Below are 26,361 nucleotides of genomic sequence, written 5' to 3' on the forward strand. Positions count from 1 at the left end.
GCCTAGATTTCCACAGGATGCGTTTTCCACCTGGAAATAAATGAACACAAAACGTTGCTGGGTAGTACGTGTGGTTGGCATACCAGAAGTGGATGAATAGGGAAAAGGCACCCAGAGCAGTTAGAGAGATTCTAAGAAGTTATGCAGAGCCAGAGTTGAAAAACAAACTTAACAGATCATATGTAGGTGTAAATCAATATTTTTAGCTCAAAGAATTTTTTAAAAACTGATTTTTATAAGCCTCGGAAGATCACAGCTGCCATGGCTTAAAATCAATTTTAACTCATTTTCCATTCATGTAATATGAGAGGAGGGAGCCAATTTCACTGGTTCACTGGAGAAATAGTTTAAGGGTTTCCATAGTGGAGAAAGAAGTTGGTTTCAGTTCAGACAGATATTTCAAGCTTCAAGGGCTGTGTCTGGACGGAGAAGGATTTGCTCTCCCGGAAGTCCCATCACACACAGGGAGTGTGAACATATTTCAGGGCTTCTCAGGTACTGGAATTCCTGTGGCACTTAGACTAGAAGAGACTACAGTCCCAGCTGCCTCTGGAACCCTTGCTTGTGATTTCAGCCTTCCAGAGAGACGGAAGACCCTGTCATCAGCATGTTTAAAAGGAAATCCTTCAAGGGGAGAAGACTCTGAATCAGTGAGGACTGGCTGGCCGGCGTGTGTGTGTGTGTGTGTGTGTGTGTGTGTGTGTGTGTGAGTGTCAGAGAGCGGGGGGGGGGGGGGGGGGGGGGTGGAGGGAGGGAGAGAGAGAGCATGTGTGCTCATTAGGGGACGCTCTATGATTCGACAGCCTCATTGTTGCTGCCGCTGCTCCTGCTGCGGCTGTGTGGTCTGTCAGCAGTTGGAAAGAACTGCAAGGGTTTAGAGGAACTGCAGGTCTGAAGACTGAGCGCTGCTAAATGGTATCCCCGTCAACAAAGTAGACGAGACCTCCTGCAGGATTGGAAACTTGGACTTATTACTGCTTCATCCACCTGGAGAAAGCAGGCAGCGCCACAGAGGAAAAGGTAAGAGAAGAAATTGGCCTCTACTGGGAAGGCAGGGCAGGGGGCATGGGGAAATGGAGGCTCAAAGACTTGCTATTTTGTAGCCAAGCCCTCCCACCCTCAGAGAGCAAAGGAGGCAAACGCTAAAATCCTACCAAGCTTCATCACTGAGCCTTTTCCCCCTGGTACATTTTTCTTCTTTACACTTTTCCCAAGCATCTAAGAGGTCTCTTTGTATTTCTTTTTCAGCGAGAGCAGATATCATTCAGTTTTTCCTTCTGGGCAGTCTTTCAAAATAGGGAGCTTTCTCTGTTTCTCTTACGAGCTTTTTCTCCATTAAGAGGAAATAGGTGCCTCTTATTAAGCTGGTCAAAAAACAGTTGCTCCTTCCTACACGAGGGTTGCCTTAAAAGGAGTTTTCAGAAGTACATGTGAGCCCTGTTACTGTAGACACACGAGAGGTGAAAGTAGCGGAAGAGAGAGCTACTGTCAGTGACTGGCCCCATTTGAAACGGTGATGAATTTGGACTATAACTCTTCACAGGGGGAGAGAACCACTGAGATAAAGGCAGAACACCAGGAAGAGGATGTTTTGAGAAGTGTTTCAGAGAAACTTCAAGTCACTAAAGATGGAAAACGAGACAGTAAGTGAACTGAACCAAACACAGCTTCAACCCAGAGCAGTGGTGGCCCTAGAATACCAAGTGGTCACCATCTTCCTTGTGCTCGTTATTTGTGGTTTGGGCATCGTGGGCAACATCATGGTGGTCCTGGTGGTCATGAGAACCAAGCACATGAGGACCCCCACAAACTGCTACCTGGTGAGTCTGGCAGTAGCTGATCTCATGGTCCTGGTGGCTGCTGGCCTCCCCAACATAACAGACAGTATCTATGGGTCCTGGGTCTACGGCTATGTGGGATGCCTCTGCATCACTTACCTCCAGTACTTGGGCATTAATGCCTCCTCTTGTTCCATCACAGCCTTTACCATTGAGAGGTACATAGCAATCTGTCACCCCATCAAAGCCCAGTTTCTCTGCACATTTTCCAGAGCCAAAAAGATCATCATCTTTGTCTGGGCTTTCACATCGATTTACTGTATGCTCTGGTTCTTCTTGCTGGATCTCAATATTAGCACCTACAAAGATGCTATTGTGGTGTCCTGTGGCTACAAGATCTCCAGGAATTACTACTCACCTATTTACCTAATGGACTTTGGTGTCTTTTATGTTGTGCCGATGATACTGGCCACCGTCCTCTATGGATTCATAGCTAGGATCCTCTTCTTAAATCCCATTCCTTCAGATCCTAAAGAAAACTCTAAGACATGGAAAAATGACTCAACCCACCAGAACAAGAATATGAATTCAAAGACCTCTAATAGATGTTTCAACAGCACAGTATCTTCAAGGAAGCAGGTAAGCAAACCAAAGCCTCCAAGTCCACAGAAGAAATGTGGGATAGAGTCCCTTGCAGGATGGGGTCCACTTTGCCTTACTTAGCTGATGGCAAAAAGAAAATACAGTCATGCAAATGTTTCACAGTTGAAGCTTCTGCTTTACATATTAAATCCATCTCTAAAGCAAGTAAAGACCTAAAAATAGGTGGGGAAAATGTGATAGCATAGCAGCAGGTATCAGTTTAGGTGCTGTTAAGATAGAGGGAAATATAAACAGAAACTCTAGAAATCCACCTTTAAAATGTTTGTGACTCTCTGGGAAATGTTATCAAAATACACCATTTGTGGCTTCTGGATATCTTTAAAAGTTCTATTACATGACAAAGATTTGATAAGGTAGTTTGAGAAAAGATGAGTCAAAGCAATAATTCTACAGTTGTTCACTGAGATATATAAATGAGAGGGCTTCAGTTCCTGGACTTCCTAGTTTTAGTGGGGAAAGTTTCTATCACCCTCTCCCCCAGCTCCCTGCAAAGTATCCCAGCATGCAGAAGCTGAAAAAGCACTTTGCTCAGGAAATGTTCTGATAAAAAGGCTAACACCAAGCTCAATTTGTTTGTCACAAAGAATGATTTATTTTTTTAAATGTCTGTTTTTCCTGGTAAGCATAACTAAAAATCCCTTTATGCTTTCAGATCACCAAATGTGGATGTGGTTACGGTTGAATAGTGGTTTTACTAGTGAATGGAGTGCAACTTTGTTACAGTAGAAAAGGCTTATAAGACAATATAGGAATGAAATACTTTCATACCACATACACGTTCAGCTCTATTTACATATGAACTTAGCCTTCAGTTCCTTTCCCTTCTCTGCTAAACACAATAAACACATGGTAAACATTTATTCTCATGGCTGAAAAAGAAAACTTGAAATCAACAGTACTGGCTCTCTCTCTCTTTCCCTGTATGAAATGCAGTTCTTCCTGTGTGCATAGATAGAAACTGAGGAAGCATGCTTTAAAAAGTATGCATATAGATTATACATGCTATTACTTCCTAAACTCTAGGTCGTTGAGATATGAAGAATTTTAATTGGACATATGGGCACACACTGAAGTGAGCTACTAATAATTACAGGTGTTGTAGATATGTATGGCATACATAAGAAACTGTAATTTAAAAGGAGTATCATTTTACATGATACTGTGAGATTTGATTTATAGAACATTTATTATTGAAGATACCTCGATACTAGACAGAGATGTAGGAAGTGCCAGCTTTTAGATCCCTATTGCTTTGGGTCCAGCAATGCTAGCTAATACAGGGCATGTTTGGCCATCCATTACCCAAAACTTGATTAAGGAAAATTTAGAGAGATCTGTTGTCCATCTGCCAAGACAAACATTAACAAATACATTAAGAAAGTAAAGAATATGTACATCTCAATTAGAGATCAAACATGGTTTAATGTCTGCAGCAAAGGGGGTCAGCGAGTAAATTTGTTCATTAGACTCCAATTTATATTCTTGTTATAAATTCTAAAAAAAATGTTTGCACTAATGTCCTTCTTTTAAATTATAGTCACTAGTACCTATTTTAAATTGTTAATTATGTTACATGTTCACACTCTTATTTCAAAGCTGTTGCAGATAGTCTCTTTATACAGGTTGGGGGTAGGAGACAAAGTTGAAGATTTGGTCCCAAACAATCCTGGGCTTAAATGCCAGGGCCCTAATCAAACAGGATGACATTGAATAAGCAGAACACTGTGAGCCTCAGTCTCCTCATTTATAAAATAAAGATAAATAGCATCCAGGCTTGGTATGAGGGTTCAACAAAACATCGTATGAAATGGAACAGTGATTAACACCTGACTGTCAATTAGCCTCCTTCCTAGTTTTGTAATCTGTGGGCAACTGTAAGAGAAATAAAGATTTGTTCTTTAAAATACTATATACAGTCACCATTTAAACAGCTTAGTTGTTGAACAGATGTGTATATGATATAGTACCCTCTCTAAGGAACTTTTGAATAACGAAGGCATTTGGGAATGTATTCGGAGCATTTGGGTTTGTCACAATAACATCACTGTCTGATAGCATTCAAGAGTGACAGGCATCAAATGTCCTGACATGTGCAAGACAGGCCTGCGTGTTGAAGCAGTGCCCTGTCACAAATGCCAATAACGCCCTCATTGAGAAACACAGGATGGCATATAAATCAATAGAAGTGCATTTAAGTAATATGTCATGAAATTCAGTCTTGATTACAGATGCGATGGCAATTCAGAGAAAAGAAAGGAAATTATGGGGCTAAAGGGATCAGAGAAGGCTTCCTGGAAGAGGTGGCATTTGAAAAGGCTCTGAAAGAATGGAGCTCCTTTGCAAAGTAAAAGTTAAGAGGACAGCACTCCACATAGGAAAGGGCCTGGCTGGGGTGAGAATGTTATGGGTTTTGAAAGGAGACAAGGAAGGGCACACGGAGTGGGATTTTTATGGTATTAAGTGATTTGGTTGATTAAAATGAGTGATGTATTTGGGGGAGCAGTAAAAAGAAAGATTGTATTAATGTGTGTGTGTGTGTGTGTGTGTGTGTGTGGTTAAGAGACAGAGAAGGGGCTGTGGAGGATCCCAACTATCAGGCAGAGAAGGGAGTTGTGGGTGGTGAGCAGAGAGCAGCAGTCCGCAGCATGATTCAGGGGGGTGATCAATGTGTGGATGAAACAGGAGACCATTGGCAGAAAGACCACTTTGGAAATGGGTGGTAGTGATTCAGGCATGAGGTAGTAAGATTCTCTATCAGGAGAACTTAAAGTAAGGTGTGAACCAGAGATGTTTCAAAGAAAGAAAGGGTGAAGCGTGAACATAGAGGACACACTGGCTGGAGACAACACAGCATCAGGGCTCTGAGCCTAGAAGACGCAAGCTGCCCTGATCGATGAGTGGGAGTGAGAGCCGTGCAGGGGGGCCCGTTTTGTCCAAAATCAATGTACCTTTCGTTTGGCCTTTTTCTCTTCTAAAATTGTCCTTTTCTTAAATCTTCGAAAGGTTCAAACCTCCACCTACTATGACCAGGGTCTTTTATTTCCATATTTTCTCTGCATTTTTTTTCTTTCCGGCAAGTTTAATTTACATTTTAATAAATACTCTGTCTGGGCCAGGTCTTTCAAACCAAGTTATTAAAGTCAAATATGCATAGCCTAAGAGATCTCCATTTAAAAAGTAAATAAATGAGCATTTATATGTAAGGGACAAACGTGCATTTTCATTTGTCTTCAACTTTTATCCCCCATGCAGAAAATCCAGATCATATCTTCCCCTCCCCCTATTATTTAGAGATTCAAATATATTTTAGGAAACCGACTAAATATTTGGTAAATTCAATGAAATAAATTACTCAAAATCAAGGCTTGGGCCTGTGTAGAAAAAATATTTTTCTGATTGACTAAATCTTTTGCTTTATAATTGGGTGTTTTGATATTGAGGAGATAAGGTTTAAATGGTCCCATTTGTCACATTTCAGCTCTCTTCACACAGTGCCAATTCCCATGTGGAGCATTGTGTAGATAAAATATCTCTATTACTGGCTGTATATTTCAAAAGAATTGATTGGATCCTTCGGTACTTTGGAGGCACAGAAACATCTTGGTAATGGACTGTACTACAGATACACACATTCAGTACAAGCATTTACTTTCCATAGGATGCAGGGGTGCTCAGAACATTGTGTGGATCAGACTACCAGTTTTCTTTTGCATTCAGTGGCTCTAATTAGTTTCTCTTTTCTCTGGTGGGAAAACTGTGGAACAGAGTCCAAATAGAAGCTCTGAGTTTATGGCAAATTTTCCGTTATGGGTTTTATTTGACTAAAGAAGCCTTTAAAATACCAGTCTCTGTTTCCATACATTTCTTACCAGCCTTCTACCTTACCAGAGGAACATTGCTAGCCCAAGAAACAAAGCTGTCCTTTTTAAAAAAAATTTTTAACATTTATTTATTTATTGAGAGACAGAGACAGAGCGTGAGCAGGGGAGGGGCAGAGAGAGAGGGAGACACAGAATCTGAACCGGGCTCCAGGCTCTGAGCTGTCAGCACAGAGCCCGGAGCGGGGCTCGAACTCATGAACCACGAGATCATGACCTGAGCCTAAGTTGGATGCTTAACTGATTGAACCACCAAGGTGCCCCACAGCTTTCCTTTTTAAAGTGATACATGCCTTTTGTTGTTGTTGCTACTGTTATTGCTGCTGATGATATAAAAGCAATCATGCATATTATGGAAAACACGGAAAACTAGGATTAAGAAAAAGGCATCTCTTACTCCACCTCCCCAAACCACAGTTTATTAGCACGTGCTTATATTCTTTTCCTTATGTTTTCACTTGATCTTTTGTATATAAATACAGAAATACATATATATACATAAAATTTTATACTCTGCCTTTACATAAAATGTTGAAATTAATATTCTCAAGGAGAATAGCAGAGTAAAAGAAAATGGATAAGACTGAGTAAGTTTCTCTTAGTCTTGATTTTTTTTAATCAATAAAAGGGGAATAACAATTACTCACAGACTCCTTGTCCAAATCCAATGAGATGCATGTGACAAAATTCATCTTAGCTCCTTCCACCTGTCCCCTCCACTACCCTTCCCTCCTGTCCTTTCTCACTGATCTCCAGCCCCTTGGCACACTCCAGTAGTGAGATGGGCTCCTGGAAAATGGAAAACTGAGATAAAGAAAGGGCTTAAATGTGTCTTTTCTCTTCTCCTCATTCCTCCCTCCAACTCCTGCCTCCAGTGCTATTTACTTTTTTTTAAAGGTGTTTTGGGTTTTTTTTAAGTTTATTCACTTTTGAGAGAGACAGAGACAGTGTGAGCAGGGGAGGGGCAGACAGAAAGGGAGAGAGAGAATCCCAAGCAGGCTCCACATCATTAGCACAGAGCCCCATGGGGAGCTCAAACTCACAGAATCGTGAAATCATGACCTGAGCCGAAACTGAGAGTCAGGCCCCCCAATGTGCTACTTACTTTTTAAAGAAAACACCTTGAACAAGGAAAATCCTTTAAGACACTGGAAGGGTCTTAAGGGAGGGAAAGAAGGCATAATGGTATAATATCAGGCAGTAGTGCTGGTATTTGGAAGCATAAAATCCTGTAAGTTGTCTAGGCAGCTTCATCAATGGCTAATCTTATCAGGCAAATTAATGGTACTAAACTCTTCAGCGTTAAGCCTAAATCAGGGGTTTCTCAAGTTTTACTGTGACTGTTTCCACAGTTCCTTTTTTGATTTCTATTTGTTTTATTTGCTTCATTTGTCTGGGATCGATTATATCCTTCATAGTATAAAGGTCTCAAAGGTGGAAGAAAATACGATTGTTGTCACTTGGCACACAGGTATCTAAGTGAGCCATCTTATTTTTATTATCAAAGAATAGCCTTCTATTTTCCCATTCACATCCTGTATAAGGAAAGACTCTGTACATACCCCATAAACCAACTCATTGAAAATCCCCTGCAGTTATGTGCTTTGTGTCCCTTGGTTAGATGAACATTGTTTATTCCTAGTTTTATATTTGCAGCTTTGAGCCATAATTTCATCAGTAGAGAAAAATAAATTTTCCTATATGCCTCCTATGTACCCCTACAGCATTCTTAATTTGGCCATACACACACACACACACACACACACACACGCACACCTTAAAATCAGCTAGCCTTGATCATGACAAACTGTATTTCTTTACGTAGCCTTTTGTGAATTCTTCAAGCTGCGAGCAGATATCCCAAGCTCCAGACACAGGAAGGCTGGGCTGGCACCATGTCTTTAGGCTCCTTTACCTTTTCTTTATGGGTTGGGGGAAGGGTGAGAAATATAAAGCTAGAGCAAGGTCAACACTAAGCAAAGTTGTGCAGTAGGGCATTTTATATTTGATATCTTCCTCACTTTAATGAAACATCCACTCATAATCCAAAAAGCACTTAACACTGTCCTAAGTGTGGAGGCTACAGGGACATAGAGAGACGAACTCTTCACCTTCAAGGAGCTCACTATTGACGATGTGCACACACTATCCTGAGCAGCCCATCGTGTTCTGGATAGAAGACACAGCATCAGGAGGGGAGAGGTGAAATGAGGGAGAAAGGAGGCAGGTTTTCTGGAGTATGTGGCATTGAGTTGAGCCTGTAAAGATGGACAGAAGGTCTAAAAGCCACACCAAGAAGACCAGGAGAGAAAGAAGGAACGGACCCCAACAGAACAGAGGCTGGGAGATAGCTGGGCAGGTTCAGGGACAGAACAGTCTAGAGCTGGTGTCGTTGCAGTGGGGCAACAGAAAGCAGTTGTCCAATGAAGGTGGCCTGACCCTGTTGCATCTGACTCCCTTCTTGCCTCCACAACCTTGCCCTTTGTAATTCTCCCTGCTTTTATCCGTGCTCAGTTATGAGTCTGCAGCACGCAGCTCTAGCAAACACTTTATTGTTTTCTGGACATCATGTAAGTGCATCAAATCCAATATGTCTGAGACTAAACCCATTATTTTTCTTGATAACCTCTACCTTCCTCTTTCTTTCTTATTTGAGAGTCCCAACCCAGAAATCCAGGAGTCCTTCTAAGGTGCCTTCTGCTCTGTATACCCAAGTCTGAGTGGTTCTAGCTCCAAATTCTCATATTGTACATACCTCGTTCACACCACCATTGTCCTCCCTCGCCGCTGCCCACCTGCTCGAATTCAGCACACACCTCAGCAGCCTCTCAGGCTCTAGTTCCAATCTCTCCCAAATCATTCTGTACACTGCTCACTAGGGGATTGCTCTAACACAGAGATATGTTATCCAAGTGATTTATATGGTTCCCTGAGGTCTACAATTTAAACATCTTAGCATTAACAAATAAGATCCTGCCTCCTTCCTATGTTTTCAGCTTATTCTCTTGTGGCTCTCCTAACTTATACTTTATGCTGTAGTGATACTGAATTATTTGTAGCTCTCTGAACTTTTCTTTCAGCCAGAATGCCCTTCATCTGGCAAACTCGCAATGATCTTTTGAGTCTCAGATCAAATGGTACCCCCAGCTACCCCACCAAGCCTTCCCTGAATTTCTCAGGCAAATGTATATAACTTAATGCCTAGCTGTAACTACGTATGTTAGGTATTCTAGCTATGTTTCCATAATGATTTGCATATACTGCTGGTTTAGTAATTCTTAGCATCATTATTGTTAGTCTGTCCAGCTTCCTACTGCCACAAACATCCTTAAGAGTAGGGTCTTGTATCCTCAGTGACCTCAGCACTGTGTCTGGCACAGAGCAGACTTCCAAAAGTCTGTATACGTAGTTGCGTGTTACAGCCAAAAAATACAGGCTTTGGAAGACTAGGTTGTTAGCATGTCTTCCCAACTCTGTGTTGGCCACACTGGTTGCTTAAAATTGGCCATGGGTGTAGTTTTGTTTTTTTTTAAGTACAGAAATCAGCAAGTATGACACTTCAGTGTTTCCCCTTTTTTTGTGGCAAGCCAGCTGTTAAGTATTTTTCAGCACACTTGTGTGTGTGTATCATATGTAATTTTACATATATAATGAATGAAAGTATGAAAGAGTACATGCACATTTACTTTGGGGCTTGGTCAATTCCAATATTATTTTGCTCCATGAAAAATCATTGTGGATTTATGCTACAGTCTTCTCTGCTTTTAATTACAATTTTCTTGCCTTTCATTGCATCCCCTTTTTTTAAAAAAATTATTTTATTTCACTGTAAGTAATCTCTACACTCAACATGGGGCTCAAACCCATAACCCCAAGACCAAGAGTCGCATGCTCCACTGACTGAGACAGCCCCGCACCCCTACTGAATCCCTTTTTTATTCTAAAGTAGCCACACAAGCAACTACCCAGTATGATGGTGACTATGTGAGTAGACAAGGCTTTTTATGAATATTTCCCCTCCCAGACAGGATAGGCTAATTTAGAAATATGGAAGACACAAGTAATAATTTACCTTTGATACAAAATCCTGTTGGCTTTCCAATGAGCCTTTGAAATATCCTCTGTAATGAAAGAGTTGCACTGGACAGGATGGGCAGAGAGGCAGGGGGATAGCACCTCAGGGAAGGAAAACAATGTCAGCAGAGGTATAAAAATGAGAATAAATCTATCTGACCATCCCTATGTGACTAATTTTCCTAAAACAATTTGCACACATCATTTTCTTTCAAAAGGAATATCCCCAATATCCTCTGACTAGCTCTTAAAACTCTCTAAAGTCTGACCCTTTCATGATTATTTTGGCTTTGTTTTATCCTTATTTCTTCAATTCAAAAAACATTTATTGAGTGCCAATTTCATGCCGGGGATTGCTCTGGAAGACCAATGGTAGTCACTATCTTAAGGAACTTCTAGTGAAATATCAAAGATCGCCACTAAAGACAGTTGGAAAAATAGAAGGTTAGGCTGTACAGTGTGCAGAAGAGGCAACAGAGAGTGGTGAACGGTGTGCTTAAGGCTGGAAAGCAAGCCTCCCACAGAGTAAGAGTCCCCTGCACAGGACAAAAAAGAGCAGACTTATCTGTATTCATTCCTTCCCCATAGATTCAGGCATGTCATACCAGATTCTCCCGCACACACCAGTCTCATTTATATTTTGCAACCTTGCTCATGCAACTTTTTCCCACCTGTAAAGCCATCCCCACTCTTTACGCTACCACACCTATCTGTGCATCTCACGTTTCAACCTCGGGCTGCAGTTGGATCAACAGGTCCCGTATATTGGACATATATTGGAAGGTAGATGAGCGTGAGCTCTAGAGTCAGAAACACACAGGGACACCTGGGTGGCTTAGTCAGTTGAGCATCCAACTCTTGATTTCAGCTCAGGTCATGATCCCGGGGTCATGGTCAAGCCCTGCATCCAGCTCCACACCTGCTTGGGATTTTCTCTCTCTTTCTCTGCTTCTATCCCTCTTCCCTGCTCATTCTCTCTCTCTAAAACAGGAGAAAGAAAAAGAAAGAAAGAACAACATAAGTCCCAGCTCTTTTACTTTGGATAAGTTATTTTACTTCTTGATATTTCGGTTTGTTCATATGTAAAATAGGATACTAATGATACCCACTCATAAGATTCTTGTGAGGCAATGCCTAGTCCATAAGAAGTATTCAGTAATTCTTATTTACTATATTTAAATTGTATGCTATATTTGGAATGTCAGTTACTCCCTCCTTTTTCATGACATAGCAAAAATATAAACGGGTAATTCTTTCCCAAAGAAGACAAATTTAAGAGGTTATAAAAGTGATAGATCTTCCAGGATCATCTAACAGCATATTAATGAGATCAAATTAGTAACTACTTCCTGAGTTCCTACTACGTGCCCAGAGAGAAATATAAGTGCAATATAAAACTCACACACATAACAGAAGCTAAGTGTCACTGACTTTTTACTATGTATTCTGTACTCTTTTATTTGAACTAACTCATTAAATTCTCACAACCATCATGGGAAGTAGTAACTAATTATAGAAGAGGATGCAAAGTCATTGGGGGCTGCTAAGTGTCCTGCTCTGGGTCACACAGCTGGCTGTGGCAAGCCAGGATTTGAACCCACACTCCTGCTCCAGAGCTGATACAATATCAACCATAAGGGCAAGAAAAAAGAAAATAAAGGTAGGATTGGTGGAGGTTAAGTAAGTTTCCTGGAGCTGGTAGGATGAAAGGGGTCCAGAGGTTTTAAGAGGGTTACGGAGGGGAGATAACAGAGGTTCTCCCAGATAAAAGAGGGAGAAGGGAAATATATGGCAGTATTATCCATAGGAGACAAAAGCCCAGAATTTAAAAATGTGTGTTCTGTCTGAAGAACAGTGATGAGATGAGCTAGATGTGAGCCAAAGGTCCATGTTAGTGAGACATGGGATATAAATGTGGAGGACACGCAGGCTGGGAATGCATCCATGAGACCAGGAACCCAGCACAGCATCCCCACTAGAACCTAGCTGGCGGCTCCCTGGTCTCTCCATTGGGCGATGCCACGGAAGAGTGCATGCTGTACAAAGCTGCTCAGCCGCCCTTGGAGTTTCCATTCCAGCCTTGGTGACCTCTGTCCCTGTACAGGACCATAAGCAGTTCCTTCTTTTTGTGCTTGAAATGCCTATTTCAAAGCTTTCTGATTTCCTCATACCATTATACCTGCAACGTTTTCCACTGAAAGTTCTCCCCTGTCTGACATCTGTCTTCTCTCTATCACTGCTTCCTCCGCACCTGTGTTTCATTGCCCCTCTGTGCTGCAGGTGGGGAGGCCGGCTCCTGCCTTGCCAGGCTCTTGCCCGGGCTTCTCAACCAGTCTCCCAGCCCTTAATCTCCCTCCTCTGGGTCATCCCCAAGAGTGTTGCTCAGATCCTCTAAAATGCACACTTGATAACATCCCTATGATGCCTGGAATCACCAATATCCTGTGTCTTACAGGCATAACTGCAGCATCATTATTACGGTATACTGGGGCATTTATGATCTGCTGTCTACTCTCCCAAACCCACCTTCAATCCCCAGCACCCCATTCCAGGAGCAGTTTCCTAAACTGACCCGCTCTGTCATGGGTCCAAGCCAGCATGCAAACCCTGAGCTGGAAGCTTTCTGCAGCTCCTTCTTGGACCTGTTACTTCTAATCCGCCCCTCACTGATCTCCTCTCGGAGCAGGCTTTCCAGAGCCCACTGGCAGCAAGTGTTTGAGGTTTCTCCCTCCCCTCAGCAGCATTTTGTTCTCACATCTGTGCAGCACACTGTGTTGATGTAATAATTTGTTCAGATGTCTCTGCCACCAGATCGTGTGCCCCACACTGGCGGCAACATTATCTGGTTCGTTTTTGTGTCCACACTGCCTGTTGTGGTGCCTCGGGACATACTGATAAATGACTGAACGGGTAAGGACTGGGTGTAAAGGATGAGGATGCTGGAAGGGTCAAATATGACTCTGGCAGTTCTTTTCTGAAGCCTGCAAATGGTGAAATTGAGAGAAACATTGAGGGAGAGATGTCAAAAGCACTGTCCGAAATCTTCACTGTCAGAGGAGGATCATTTTTCCATTGTGTTTAGGATTTGGAAGTTTTTACATTGTGAATGGAGTGGTCAGGATCAAATATGTGCCTTCAGAGATCATTAGAATAATGGAAGGAAGGTGTAATTTGGATTGAATCTAAAGAGAGGGGAGGACAGACTAACAAAAACTGAGTTCTGGAGGAATCTTTATAATTAGGAGGCTGGAAGAGGACTGGAGTCTTTGCTGTATAAAAAGACCTATTTTCCCCTCTTGGAACATGGCCAGAGGGCCAAAGGCAGAATTATAATAGATGCTTTGCCTCCAGTTGGGAGGGAAAATAAAGAAAGAAGAATGAGCCAAGGAGAGAGGGAAGTTTCCGTTATAAGAGTAAGTGGATTTATCTAAATCTGGGAAGTCATGGCCTTGCCACCAGAGTCAAACACAGCTCTTCATAGCTGCATGCAAGGTGCATAAGAACTTAAACTACAAATTAAATTCTCTCTGAAAATTAGACAAGACTAAATGTGCGCACAAAATAGAATGAATAATGCAAAACCCCTGACAGCCCTGTTTAGGTGAAATAAAAATAGAAAAAAAGTCATTTTGGAAAAGAAAATCCTGCAACCTTTCATAAGCAGCACCGGTGACTTGAGGCTGTCCCTCTAGGATAGCTCGCCTGAGCATAATTGTGTAGTGACTGCAAGTAGGTGAAGCATCCTGTGCCTCTCCATTCTGCACTTCGGCATTGGAGCTCTATCGGGATTTATGGCTCTGGGAGAACTCAGCATATTTTCTGCAGGCAGAAGCCCTGAGCTTAGGGAAGGCGGCCGTGACTCAGTGAGAAAGGCAGCACCATCTTGAGAGTGAGAGAGAACAGAAGCAGGGTAAAGGCAGAGCACCCCATGAATTTTTAAGGATCATTTGTAAAGTCAAGTAACTGGAGCCTCCAGTACTGTGCAGGACTGATGCCCTGCCATCTTGCTCTGATTGGAGTTCGGCTTTGTGACTGATTCGACCTGGCAAATGTGGAAGATGATGCATACAGAAAATGTGGATGAGGGAGGGCGGGAGAAAAAAACGGGCACTGAAATATTTTCTGTTCTACCAGGAAAGATGGCAATGGGCTCAGATTCAGGGTGAATTTACAGGAGAAATATTTAACCAGAAACTATAAAGTGCTAGGATGGATCTCCAGCTATTTCTCTATTAAATTAATTAAGAGCAATCAAATCAATACTTTTGTATCAACCAACTGCAGCACACAGTGGAGATGTTTTCCTTGTTAAATTATTACAATCCCTTCAGTGTGTTTTCATATGGAATAGGAAAAGAGTTGAAGTAAGGACAGATTTGCACCTGCTCATCTATGGTTTAATTGAAAATCTACTATATATCAGGCACTGTGTTAGGGACTAGGATACAAACATGAACAAGTTACAGTTCCTGCTCACAAAAAGTTCACAGTCTAGTAGGAAAAACAGGAAAGTAAACCAATAATTAAAGCTACAAAGGAATAAATGTTATCATCAGAAAAAGCACAGTGGTATTCTGTTCTACTGACCTAGATGGCTTAGGGGCAGATGGGCATCAGAAAGGCTTTCTGGAAAAGAGGACTCTTACGCTTCACCTTGTAAATTAATAGAAGTTTTGTAGGTGAAGAATGGAAGGAAGATGGTTCATGCAGTGGGAACTATACAGGGGAAGGCTGGGAGTCCAGAAAGAATGTCATCAACCCAGAGAAATGCATATAGCTCATTAAGACTGGACAACAAAAGATGAGTCTAATGAGACAGGCAGGGACAAAGAAACAAAATCTTTATCTAAAATATTGAATGATTTAAACAATATTCTAAGGGCTATGCAAAGTCATCAGAAGATTGCAAGGTGAGGCATATTATCATCAGATTTGTGCTTGAGGAAGATTGCTGTCTTCTTGTAGGCAAAGGATTGGACCAAAGTCAAGGGCATTAGCTAGGAGAGGGCTGCAACAATATGGATGGTATAATCTGAATGACTCTACACAGGCTTCACATTATAAGGTAAATGGCAGTAAGAATAGAGAGAAAGAGATACATTTAGAATCTAATCAATAGAGTTTGTGTGAGTAGATGTGCAGAAAGTAGGACAGAGAATCAAAGATAAGTCCCTTGAGCCATTGAGAAAGTAGTGTGATAGCTGACAGTCTGCATTCTGGAGTCCCGTGCACTACAGCAGAGCCAGGGTTGGCCACTGACTACGAGATGTGAGCCAGTTAATTTGGCTCACTTTGCACATCCTGTAAAAAGGACACTAATAATGGACCTATCTCTCAAGGTAACTATTAGGATTTAGTGAAAAAATCCATATAAAGCACCATGCATGGTGCCTGGAACATGGAAATGATAAACGCTAGGTACTGTTATTATTAATTGGATAGTGTAATTTGCCCAAATGAGGACAATTAGTGGAGGAACACATTTCAGGGCAGTGAGCATATTAAGTTTAGCTTTGCCCATGTTGCATTTCGAGTGTCTAGAGAACACAAGGGCTCAGTCTGAAGTATAGATTTCGAGCTTAGAAGAAACACCTGGCCTGGAGATACAGATTTGGGGCAATCAGTGTCCAGATGGTTTGTTGGGGACTCTGGGGTAGACATGATTATTAGGGGAAACTTTGTGGAATAGAAAAGAAACACTAGAGAGGCTAGAATTCTGAGGAGATGGGATGAAGGAGCCTATAAAATAAAGAGAAGGAATTGCCAGAGAGGGAGGAGGAAAGCCAGGAGAAAGTAGAATCACAAAAGCTGAAGGAGACTTTCTATAAAGGTCAATAGAAAGAGGTAAAGGTAAGGACTGAAAAAGCACCCGAAACAGGCATTGGTCACCTTTGTGAGTGCAATTTCCATAAAGTGTTAGAGGAATTAGATTTCATGAAGTTGTGAATGAATTGATGAGGGGAAATACAGAGAGTAAGAGTAGACAACTGTTTTAACAAATTCGATTATAAGAGAGAAGGGTGGGTGGGGGGTCCATGGTAATGACAGGGAGAAAAAAAGACAGGGTATTCTTGTTTATTTTATTTTGTTTACTGCTTAATGCAGGAGAAACCTTAAGCCTTTAAATCCTGATAGGAAAGAGCTAGCAGAGTGGGAGGAATTATTTGCAGATATACAAGCCAGACTCGCTGTTGAGAGGGCATGGTCCCCGAGGAAGTGCGAAGGAATACCAGAAAGAGCGTAGGCAAAGCAATCACTTTGGGGAGGGAAAGGGGGCTTCTTTCCTTTCCTGGCAGCAGGGATTGAGTCGAATTCACTCATCCACTTGCAGCATCTTGCATAGTGTCTGGCACATAGAAATCTCAATGAATGTCAAATGAATGGATAAATGAGTCAATTAAAGAAGGAATGAATGATACAGGAAGAGAGGTAAGGAAGATCATGGTGGCAGATTATTTTTAGGTTAGGGGACAGGAGGTGGTTAATTCTCAAAAGCTGGTCTCTCTTTTCTTGGTGAAACCAAATGGAAAATCATGCCCTGAGAATGAAGAGGCAGTGGTGGAGGCATGGCAGTCCACTGTGGGGAGTGGGAGAGGCAGAGTTCATGTTTAGAAACAAGGAGCTGATGTGATAGTATGTTACAGGCAATCTGAATTTCTTAGTGACATCTAACACTTTGCAATGGGCCAGTTCTTGGACTCATTCCCAGTAAATATCTCAGGCAAATTAGGAAAGTCCATCCCTTTGTTTAGGCAACCAAAAGCACTAATCCTTAAGGTCTTTACGTGTGTGGTGCCACATTTAGATGATCCAGTTCATTGCCTTCAAGGTTGTTTCCTTTTCTGTTACAAAGAATGGCACACCCACAGCCAGTACAATTTACATTTAGCACTTCATTCCCTTTTGTTGAGGCAAGGGTCTTATGATAAAGGGTGTGACCAGATAAGATTTGATGCATTACCAAGGGCAGAGATGTCTACATTTGCCAAAAAGTTCCATCTGAAGTCCTGCTCCAAATCGATAGAAGCCAGGTGCCTCAATAATTCCCTTACTCAAAAATGTTGTGAACAGGACCAGCTCATGGGCAACAACTCCTTTCTCACAATCTTGAGCCAGGTCTCTCTTTTATCAGCACCCTCAGCTGATGTGTCTGGTGTCCACAGTCTTTTTCCTTCCCCTCAAACATCCCGGCTCTTTCCAATATATAATTGAAGGATGCTGGGAACATATTTAAAAGCAATTAGCCTTTTGACAAAAGTAACACAACTCCATTCTGCAGACAGTTCTTGACTTTACTTTGCTCCTGACTTTGTCTCATAGAAAGAGGTCATTATGAAGTGCAAACACTCTTAATAAACAGGGATTGGCAGGATCAAGGGTGCTTGGCTCTTCTCATTCTTATGCAAGCATACTGCGTTTTTGTGCCTCACCAAGACTCTTGAGCTACGAAAGGCAAAAGGCACAGAGGTTCCATATAACCTTCTCTTTATCAGTGCACTAGATCCCACACGATGTTTGCTTCTTCTGGGGGGAGCTCTCCCAACTCAAGGAGTCTGTGGCAGCCACTCAAAATCCAATGCAGACCCCAACTTCAGACATGTGGAAAACTCTGTTATGGACTATGGCTTTTAAGCTAATGAATAGTTTCTGTTGCTGGCTCCTTCCCAATTGTACTCATTTCCTCAGAATAATTAATTAAGATTGGTTATTAAATCACATCAGGCTTATTGTACCCATCCTAAACATGCTTTGATGTAGACAATTATCTATGTGCATACCACAAGTAGAAAATGCAGTCTTGAATTTATTTCTTTAATCATGAAGACTGAGATAGTAAAAGAAAACCCATGTTCCTATTATGCCCAGTTAGTCAAAAGACAGAAAATTCTGGACTGTGACGGTATGAATTATCTTCTCAAATAATTTTTAATGGTCATTAAGAAGTTCTAGACTGCCTCTCTCTCTGCCCCTTCCCCTGCTTGCACTCTCCCTCTCTCTCTCTCACAAAGAAATAAACTTTAAAAAAAATTTTTAAAAACAAAGTTCTTAGTAGCATTAAAGGAAGGTACTCTCATTTTGACAAACTGATACCTAAATGTAAGCCCACTTTAAGACAGTCCTGCTGTCTTTCATAAAGAGTTAGAGTAAAGCTATTATAATTAGAATTCCATTTATTCAAGAATGTTACTTTTCTGCCTCAGCTAAACTGGCCCAATATGATCTCAATATTAAGGATAGAATCAAATTGTTTAGTAACACTGAGGAATATAAATAATTCTTTCAAAAACAATAGTTTATCATAAAGCTGACTTGAATATGATAATTAGCAATGATAACATTCACAAAATCATTTTTTCCTAAAAAAGCAATAGAAATGTCTTCACTCAGAAGTAAAACATTTAGGGCGGCTGGGTGGTTCAGTAGGTTAAATGTCCTACTCTTGGTTGCAGCTCAGGTCATGATCTCATGGTTTGTGGGATTGAGCCCCACAGCAGGCTCTACATTGACAGCAAGGAACCTGCTTGGAATTCTCTCTCTCCCTCTCAGTACCCCTACCCTGCTCACGTGCTCTCTCTTTCTTTCTCAAAGTAAATACATAAAAACTGTTTTTAAAAAAGGAAGTAAAACTGGGAATGCAAGCTGGTGCAGCCACTCTGTAAAACAGTATGGAGGTTCCTCAAAAAATTAAAAATAGAACTACCCTATGACCCAGCAATTGCACTACTAGGCATTTATCCACGGGATACAGGTGTGCTGTTTTGAAGGGACATAGGCACCCCAATGTTTATAGCAGCACTATCAACATTAGCCAAACCATGGAAAGAGCCCAGATGTCCATTGATGGATGAATGGATAAAGAAGATGTGGTATATATATACAATGGAGTATTACTTGGCAATCAAAAAGAATGAAATCTTGCCATTTGCAACTATGTGGATAGAATTGGACGGTATTAGGCTAAGTGAAATTAGTCAGTCAGAGAAAGATAAATATATGACTTCACTCATATGAGGACTTTAAGAGACAAAACAGATGAACATAAGGGAGAGGGAAACAAAACTAATATAAAAACAGGGAGGGGGACAAAACAGAAGAGACTCTTAAATATGGAGAACAAACAGAGGGTTACTAGAGGGGTTGTGGGAGGGCAGATGGGCTAAATGGGTAAGGGGAATTAAAGAATCTACTCCTGAAATCATTGTTGCATTATATGCTAACTAATTTGGACATAAATTTAAAAAAAATTAAATTAAAAAAAAAGAAGGAAGTAAAACATCTTGGTAAGCTGTTGTATAGTCATGCTAGGGAAACGCTGTGCACAAAAGCTTCTGAGTGAGCAGTGATTCACCCCATGTGTACTAACTAGCCAACATTTCATACATATTGCATGTTTACAGTCATCAGAAAGATTTGATCATATTATACCTTAGTAATATATTGTAAATTTATTTTCAGATTTTTTTTACTCCAAATCCCTGAGGAACAGGGAATGTTCCCTTCAGTACAGAAACACATCCCAACCCAAACTGTAAAGAGAGGCAATGATGCCAACTCCCCAGGAGCATAGAGGGTTTTGAAAATTTCCCTCAAGTGACCCTCAAAACCTCCCCATCCCAGTTTGAGTTGCTGTTTCAATATTTTGGCTGAGATGCCTCAGTTAATATCATGCACCAGGCTGCTTCCTGCCAATATAACCTAGAAAATAGCATGTCCCATGCCTGGTTGGCAGTCGCTTATCCACCCTTCAGATGGCTGGTATTCCTGAGCTCATTCCATGTGCTAGGTATGCTGTCCAGGAATTTTTGCACATCATCACATTTGTACCTATAGCATAGGTATAATTTATCATCTCAGTTTTAAAGGTGAGGAGTCTAAGATTTAGCAACGTTAACCTTAAGGTCATCCAATCAAGAAATGGAAGAACATGGAGGGGTACCTCGGATGGCTGTCAGTTTGCCATCTAACTCTTGATTTCTGCTCAGGTCATGATCTCATGATTTGTGAGTTCAAGCCTTATGAACTGTTAGTGATGTCAGCATGGCACCTGCTTGGGATTCTCTCTCTCCCTCTCTCTCTGTCCCTTCCCCCTGTGTGCACACACACACTCTCTCTCTCTCTCTCTCTCTCTCTCTTTCTCTCAAAATAAATAAATAAACATTTTTAAATAATGGAAGAACAGGGATCTAATCCTAGCATCTAATCTAAAGCCTCTGACAGTAACATTATACTCTACTTTCTCACACACTTACCCACCGTATTAGTATCTCAGAGATGAGGTACATATCTTAGGCCATACCTGCCTAATAAAAAGGAAACTTCTGGGGCACCTGGGTGGCTCAGTCAGTTGAGCATCCGACTTCAGCTCAGGTCATGATCTCGCGGTTTGTGAGTTTGAGCCCCGCCTCGGGCTCTGTGCTGACAGCTCAGAGCCTGGACCCTGCTTCGGATTCTGTGTCCCCCTCTCTCTCCACCCCACCCCTGATTGTGCTCTGTCTCTGTCTTTCAAAAATGAATAAACATTAAAAAATTTTTTTTTTAAGATAAAGGGAATTTCCTATATATGTGACAATTACATCGATTCATTTATTCCACAAAATGTGCTGAACACAGTCTTGAGTGTTCCTGGCACTGTTTCAGAATTGAAAGAGTGAATAAATAAGACAAGAATCCTTGTCCTGTGGAGCTTACATTCTAAGGAGGAGGATAGAAACAGAATAAATACACACAGTATATAAACATATACACATAGTATATCAGATAGTGGAGAAAATTAAGCATATGAGGGTGATATGAAATAAGAGGGAGATGATTTTAAATAGGGTAGTCAGTGATTTAAAATAAATAGCCCATCGTCAGAATGGAGTGTTGTTTTGATTCTATATGCCGACACTAGCTAATGTCCTTTATAAATCAATGCCTGAAACAACAGGATTTTTCCCATTAAGGAAATGTTACAACACCAGGCTGGCCTACATATATCATTTAGCTTTTATGCACAGGAAGTATAGCAGTGATACTATTCAATTATCTTTCATGAACTTTTATAACACTTATTCTAGAGGAAAAGCCATTCTTCATTCTAATTCAGAACAGAAACAGTTTCCAATGGTGGGAATAGGGGCCTCTAGGTAGGTCAGGCACTGAGAGAGGTCGTGACTGGTGTTACCTTATCTGTATACAGTGCTTGTTCTCTTCCTTCTTGTCAGAGAAAATATGACAATGTCTACCCAGTTCCACCTAAGGAGTAAGAAGCAGTTGCCTTTTTAGGGACGTATAGGACAAGAGACTTCCAGCTCTTCAATGGCAGCCAGAGTGGTGAAGCACAGAGGGGGGCAAACCGTATGGATCAAATCCCAGCTTTGCCTCTTGTGAGTGTATGTGAGTTCCCTCATTTGTAAAATGGAGGTTAATGGCAGCACCTTCTTCAGGATGTTATTGTCGAGATTAAATGAGCTGATATGTAAATGAAACACTTAGAACAGGGTCTGATGCACAGTAAGTGATGAATGATTTTTGTTGTTAGTTTCAAAATGAGCTTTGCTTTTACAGCTTTTACTATGTTCCAAACACTACAGAAGCCCTTGATAAACATGATCTAATTTATCCACACAACCACCCTTGGAGATAGGTAGAATGTCCTTCACCATTTTTACTGAAGAGAAAACTAAAACTCAGAAATAGAAAGGGGCCCAACGTCCAATAGCCGGTAAATGCTGAAGCCAGGATTCCGGCACAGAGTGGCTGCTCTATAAGAGGAGTATTTGGCACAGGGAAATTAGAATCTGATATGAGATCCAAGGGACAGGCTTGCTCTGGGCCAGCCGGGTCCACCATCAATCTGGAAGTGTACTGTCTCCAACTGGTGCCTGAACTCATCAGCCGTTAAGAGCACACGTCTTCTGTCTTCTGGGAAAGCTGCTCCAGGATTATTAAAAGGACTGTATCGGCATGATATTTTGTAGGTGACAGTTTTTAGAGTGGTAATGTTCATGATGCTTCTGTCATAAGAGAAATCAAATTTTAAAACAACCTTGGTCCAAAGTTGAGAGCCAGCATTATTGGCCTATATTTTTCATAGGAGCTATTGATAATTAGATGAGTAATTTGAAAAAAATAGCCATAAATCACAACAGTGGATTGAAATGGGTTATATGTCATTTATCTGTTTGACTGAAAGTTTTTGATTATTCCATTGGTTGGCAAACTACAGCCGTGGGCCAAATCCAGGTCCAAGAAAAACTGCTTGTTTTTCTAGATAAAGTTCACCCGTGTCTGTTCATTCACATGTTGTTCATGGCTGCTCTTGCATCATAGCAGTAGAGTTGAATAGTTATGACAGAGACTGTGGGCTCCGTAAAGGCTAAAATACTTACTGTCTGGCTACTTACAGTAGAGGTTTGCTGGCCTTGAACTATTCCTATTTAAAAGATTATTTGTGGGGCACCTGGGTGGCTTAGTCGGTGAAGTGTCTGACTTTGGCTCATGTCATGGTCTCATGGTTCATGAGTTTGAGCCTCCCATCAGGCTCGATGCTGTCAGCACAGAGCCTGCTTGGGATCCTCTGTCCCTCTCTCTCTCTGTCTGTCCCCTGCATGTGTGCTGTCTCTCTCAAAAATAAATAGACATTTAAAAATAAATAAATACATACATACATACATAAAAGTTTATTTGTGAAAATATATACTTAATACAGGTACATGAAAGGTGCTCAAGAAATAAATTATAAATATTAAACAAATACTACGAAAATAAGAATTACCACAAAAGAGAAAGTTCAAGCTCATCACAGGCAACCTAAATTAGCAGCTAGTGGATCCCCTGCCATCATCTTGACTCTATATCCCCTAAAGAAAATTCTTTGTCCATTATATGGGAGAATCCTTGATTTAAATGGACTCTAAAAATACAAATCTTGGGATGTCTGGGTGGCTCAGTTGGTTTAGCGTCCAACTGCAGCTCAGGTCATGATCTCACAGTTCATGGGTTTGAGCCCCACATTGGGCTCTGTGCTGACAGCTCGGATTCTGGAGCCTGCTCCAGATTCTGTGTTTTCCTCTCTCTCTGCCCCTCCGCACTCATGCTCTGTCTCTGTCTCTCAAAAATAATTTAAAAATGTTAAAAATTTTTTAAAAATTTAAAAATACAAATCTAAAATGCAGAGTGACATCCAGAGAAATACTTTTCTACAGCTTTATGAGTGACTAAGAAGCCACAGATGACTTAATGTGACAGCAGAGAGGTAAAACAGCACAAGAATGACTGTCAAAGTGGATTTGTATCTTTTCAAGGAAAACCCCACTTTGGTATATATTAATGCAGTATCAGTCACCATCAGTAATGGGCAGTGACCTCAGCATAAATCATATCGAGTTAGCATCTCTTCAGTTGTTCATATTCCCTAAGTTCTTCATAACATTATTTCTAACAATTGTTTATTTTTACAGAATAGCAGACTGTTCCCCAGAAAATGTTCTTCACCCTAATTCCAGTTTGATCTATCATGCCCCTTTTTGAGACTGAATATTTACACATTCATTTTCATTTTTTATGAATATAATTTATTGTCAAATTGGCTTACATACACCACCCAGTGCTCATCCCAACAAGTGCCCTCCTCGATGCCTATCACCCATTTTCCCTCTCCCCCATCCACCCTTAGTTTGTTCTCTGTATTAAAGAGTCTCTTATGGTTTGCTTCCCTCCCTCTCTGCTTGTATCTATTTTCCCCCCTTCCCTTCCCCCATAGTCTTCTGTTCAGTTCCTCAAGATCCACATCTGAGTAAAAATATATGATATCTGTCCTTCTCTGACTGTCTTATTTCATTTAGCATAATGCCTTCCAGTTCCATCCACGTTGCTGCAAATGGCAGGATTTCATTCTTTCTCATTGCCAAGTAGTATTCCATTGAATATATAAACCACATCTTCTTTATCCATTCATCAGTTGATGGACATTTAGGCTCTTTCTATACTTTGGCTATTGTTGAAAGCGCTGCTATAAACATTGGGGTACATGTGCCCCTATGCATCAGCACTCCTGTACCCCTTGGGTAAATTCCTAGCAGTGCTATCACTGGGTCATAGGGTAGCTCTATTTTTAATTTTTTGAGGAACCTCCATACTGTTTTCTAAAGCAGCTGCACCAGTTTGCATTCCCACCAACAGTGCAACAGGGTTCCCATTTCTCCACATCCTCAGCAGCACCTGTAGTTTCCCGATTTGTTCATTTTAGCCACTCTGACTGGTGTGAGGTGGTATCTCAGTGTGGCTTTGATTTGTATTTCCCTGATGATGAGTGACATTGAGCATCATTTCATGTGTGTGTTAGCCATCTGGATGTCTTCTTTGGAAAAGTGTCTATTCATGTATTCTGTCCATTTCTTCACTGGATTATTTGTTTTTCAGGTGTTGAATTTGGAAAGTTCATTATAGATTTTTGATACTAGCCCTTTATCCAATATGTCATTTGCAAATATCTTTTCCCATTCCATCAGTTCCTTTTTAGTTTTGATTGTTTCCTTTGCATTGCAGAAGATTTTTATATTGATGAGGTCCCAATAGTTCATTTTTGCTTTTAATTCCCTTGCATTTGGAGATGTGTTGAGTAAGAAATTGCTGCAGCTGAGATCAAAGAGATTGTTGCCTGCTTTCACCTCTAGGATTTTGATGGTTTTCTGCCTCACATTTAGGTCTTTCATCCATTTTCAGTTTATTTTTGTGTAGTGTAAGAAAGTGGTCTAGTTCCATTCTTCTGCATGTTGCTGTCCAGTTCTCCCAGCACCATTTGCTAAAGAGACTGTCTTTTTTCCATTGGATGCTGTTTCCTGCTTTGTCAAAGATTAGTTGGCCATACATTTGTGGGTCCAATTCTGGGTTCTCTATTTGATTCCTTTGGTTTCTGTGTCTGTTTTTGTGCCAGTAGCACTGTCTTGATGATTACACCTTTGTAGTAGAGGCTGAAGTCTGGGATTGTGATACCTCCTGCTTTGGTTTTCTTCTTGAATGTTACTTTGGCTATTCGGGGTCTTTCTGGTTCCACACAAATTTTAGATTTGGGAGGAATGCCAGTGCAATTTTGATTGAGATTGTATTCAATGTGTAGATTGCTCTGGGTAGTATTGACATTTTAACAATATTTGTTCTTCCAATCCATGAGCATGGAATGTCTTTCCATTTCTTTGTGTCTTCTTCAGTTTTCTTCATAAGCTTTCTATAGTTTTCAACATATATGTCTTTTACATCTTTGGTTAGGTATTTTAGGGTTCTTGGTACAATTGTGAATGGGATCAGTTTATTTATTTCTCTTTCTGTTGCTTCATTATTGGTATATAAAAATGCAACCGATTTCTGTATATTGATTTTGTACCCTGCAACTGTGCTGAATTCATGTAACAATTCTAAGAGTCTTGGTGGAGTCTTTCAGGTTTTCCATGTAGAGTATCATGTTAGCTGTGAAAAGTGAAAGCTTGACTTTGTCTTTACCAATTTTGATGCCTTTTATTTCATTTTGTTGTCTGATTGCTGATGCCAGGACTTCCAACACTATGTTAAACAACAGTGGTACGAGTGAACATCCCTGTCATGTTCCTGATCTCAGGGAAAAAGCTCTCAGTTTTTCCCTATTGAGGATGATATTAGCTGTGGGCTTTTCATAAATGTCTTCTTTGACATTTAAGTATGTTCTTTCTATCCCAACTTTCTTGAGGGTTTTTATTAAGAAAGCATGCTGTATTTTGTCAAATGCTTTTTCTGCATCGATTGACAGGATCATATGGTTCTTATCCTTTCTTTTATTAATGTGATGTATCACATTGGTTGTTTTGCAAATATTGAACCAGCCCCACAGCCGAGAAATGAATCCCACTTGATCATGGTGAATAATTGTTTTTATATGCTGTTGAATTCGGTTTGCTAGTATCTTGTTTAGAGTTTTTGCATTTATGCTCATCAGGGATACTGGCCTGTAG

General features: G+C 40.9%; 1 protein-coding gene across 1 annotated transcript in view; it reads left to right on the forward strand.

Annotated features, from left to right (window-relative positions):
- The first annotated feature begins 775 nt into the window (after positions 1-775).
- The window catches only part of TRHR (thyrotropin releasing hormone receptor), a 53,036-nt gene continuing 27,450 nt past the window's right edge, over positions 776-26,361 (forward strand). Inside the window, exons 1-2 of the mRNA XM_019467851.2 lie at positions 776-1,020; positions 1,544-2,417. Coding sequence (XP_019323396.1) covers positions 1,629-2,417 — 789 coding nt within the window. The 5' untranslated portion in view covers positions 776-1,020; positions 1,544-1,628. The remainder of the gene's footprint in view (positions 1,021-1,543; positions 2,418-26,361) is intronic.

The sequence above is a fragment of the Panthera pardus genome, unplaced genomic scaffold, assembly GCF_024362965.1.
Source record: "Panthera pardus isolate Hobbes unplaced genomic scaffold, ASM2436296v1 HiC_scaffold_7, whole genome shotgun sequence".
In the NCBI taxonomy this organism is placed as follows: domain Eukaryota; kingdom Metazoa; phylum Chordata; class Mammalia; order Carnivora; family Felidae; genus Panthera; species Panthera pardus.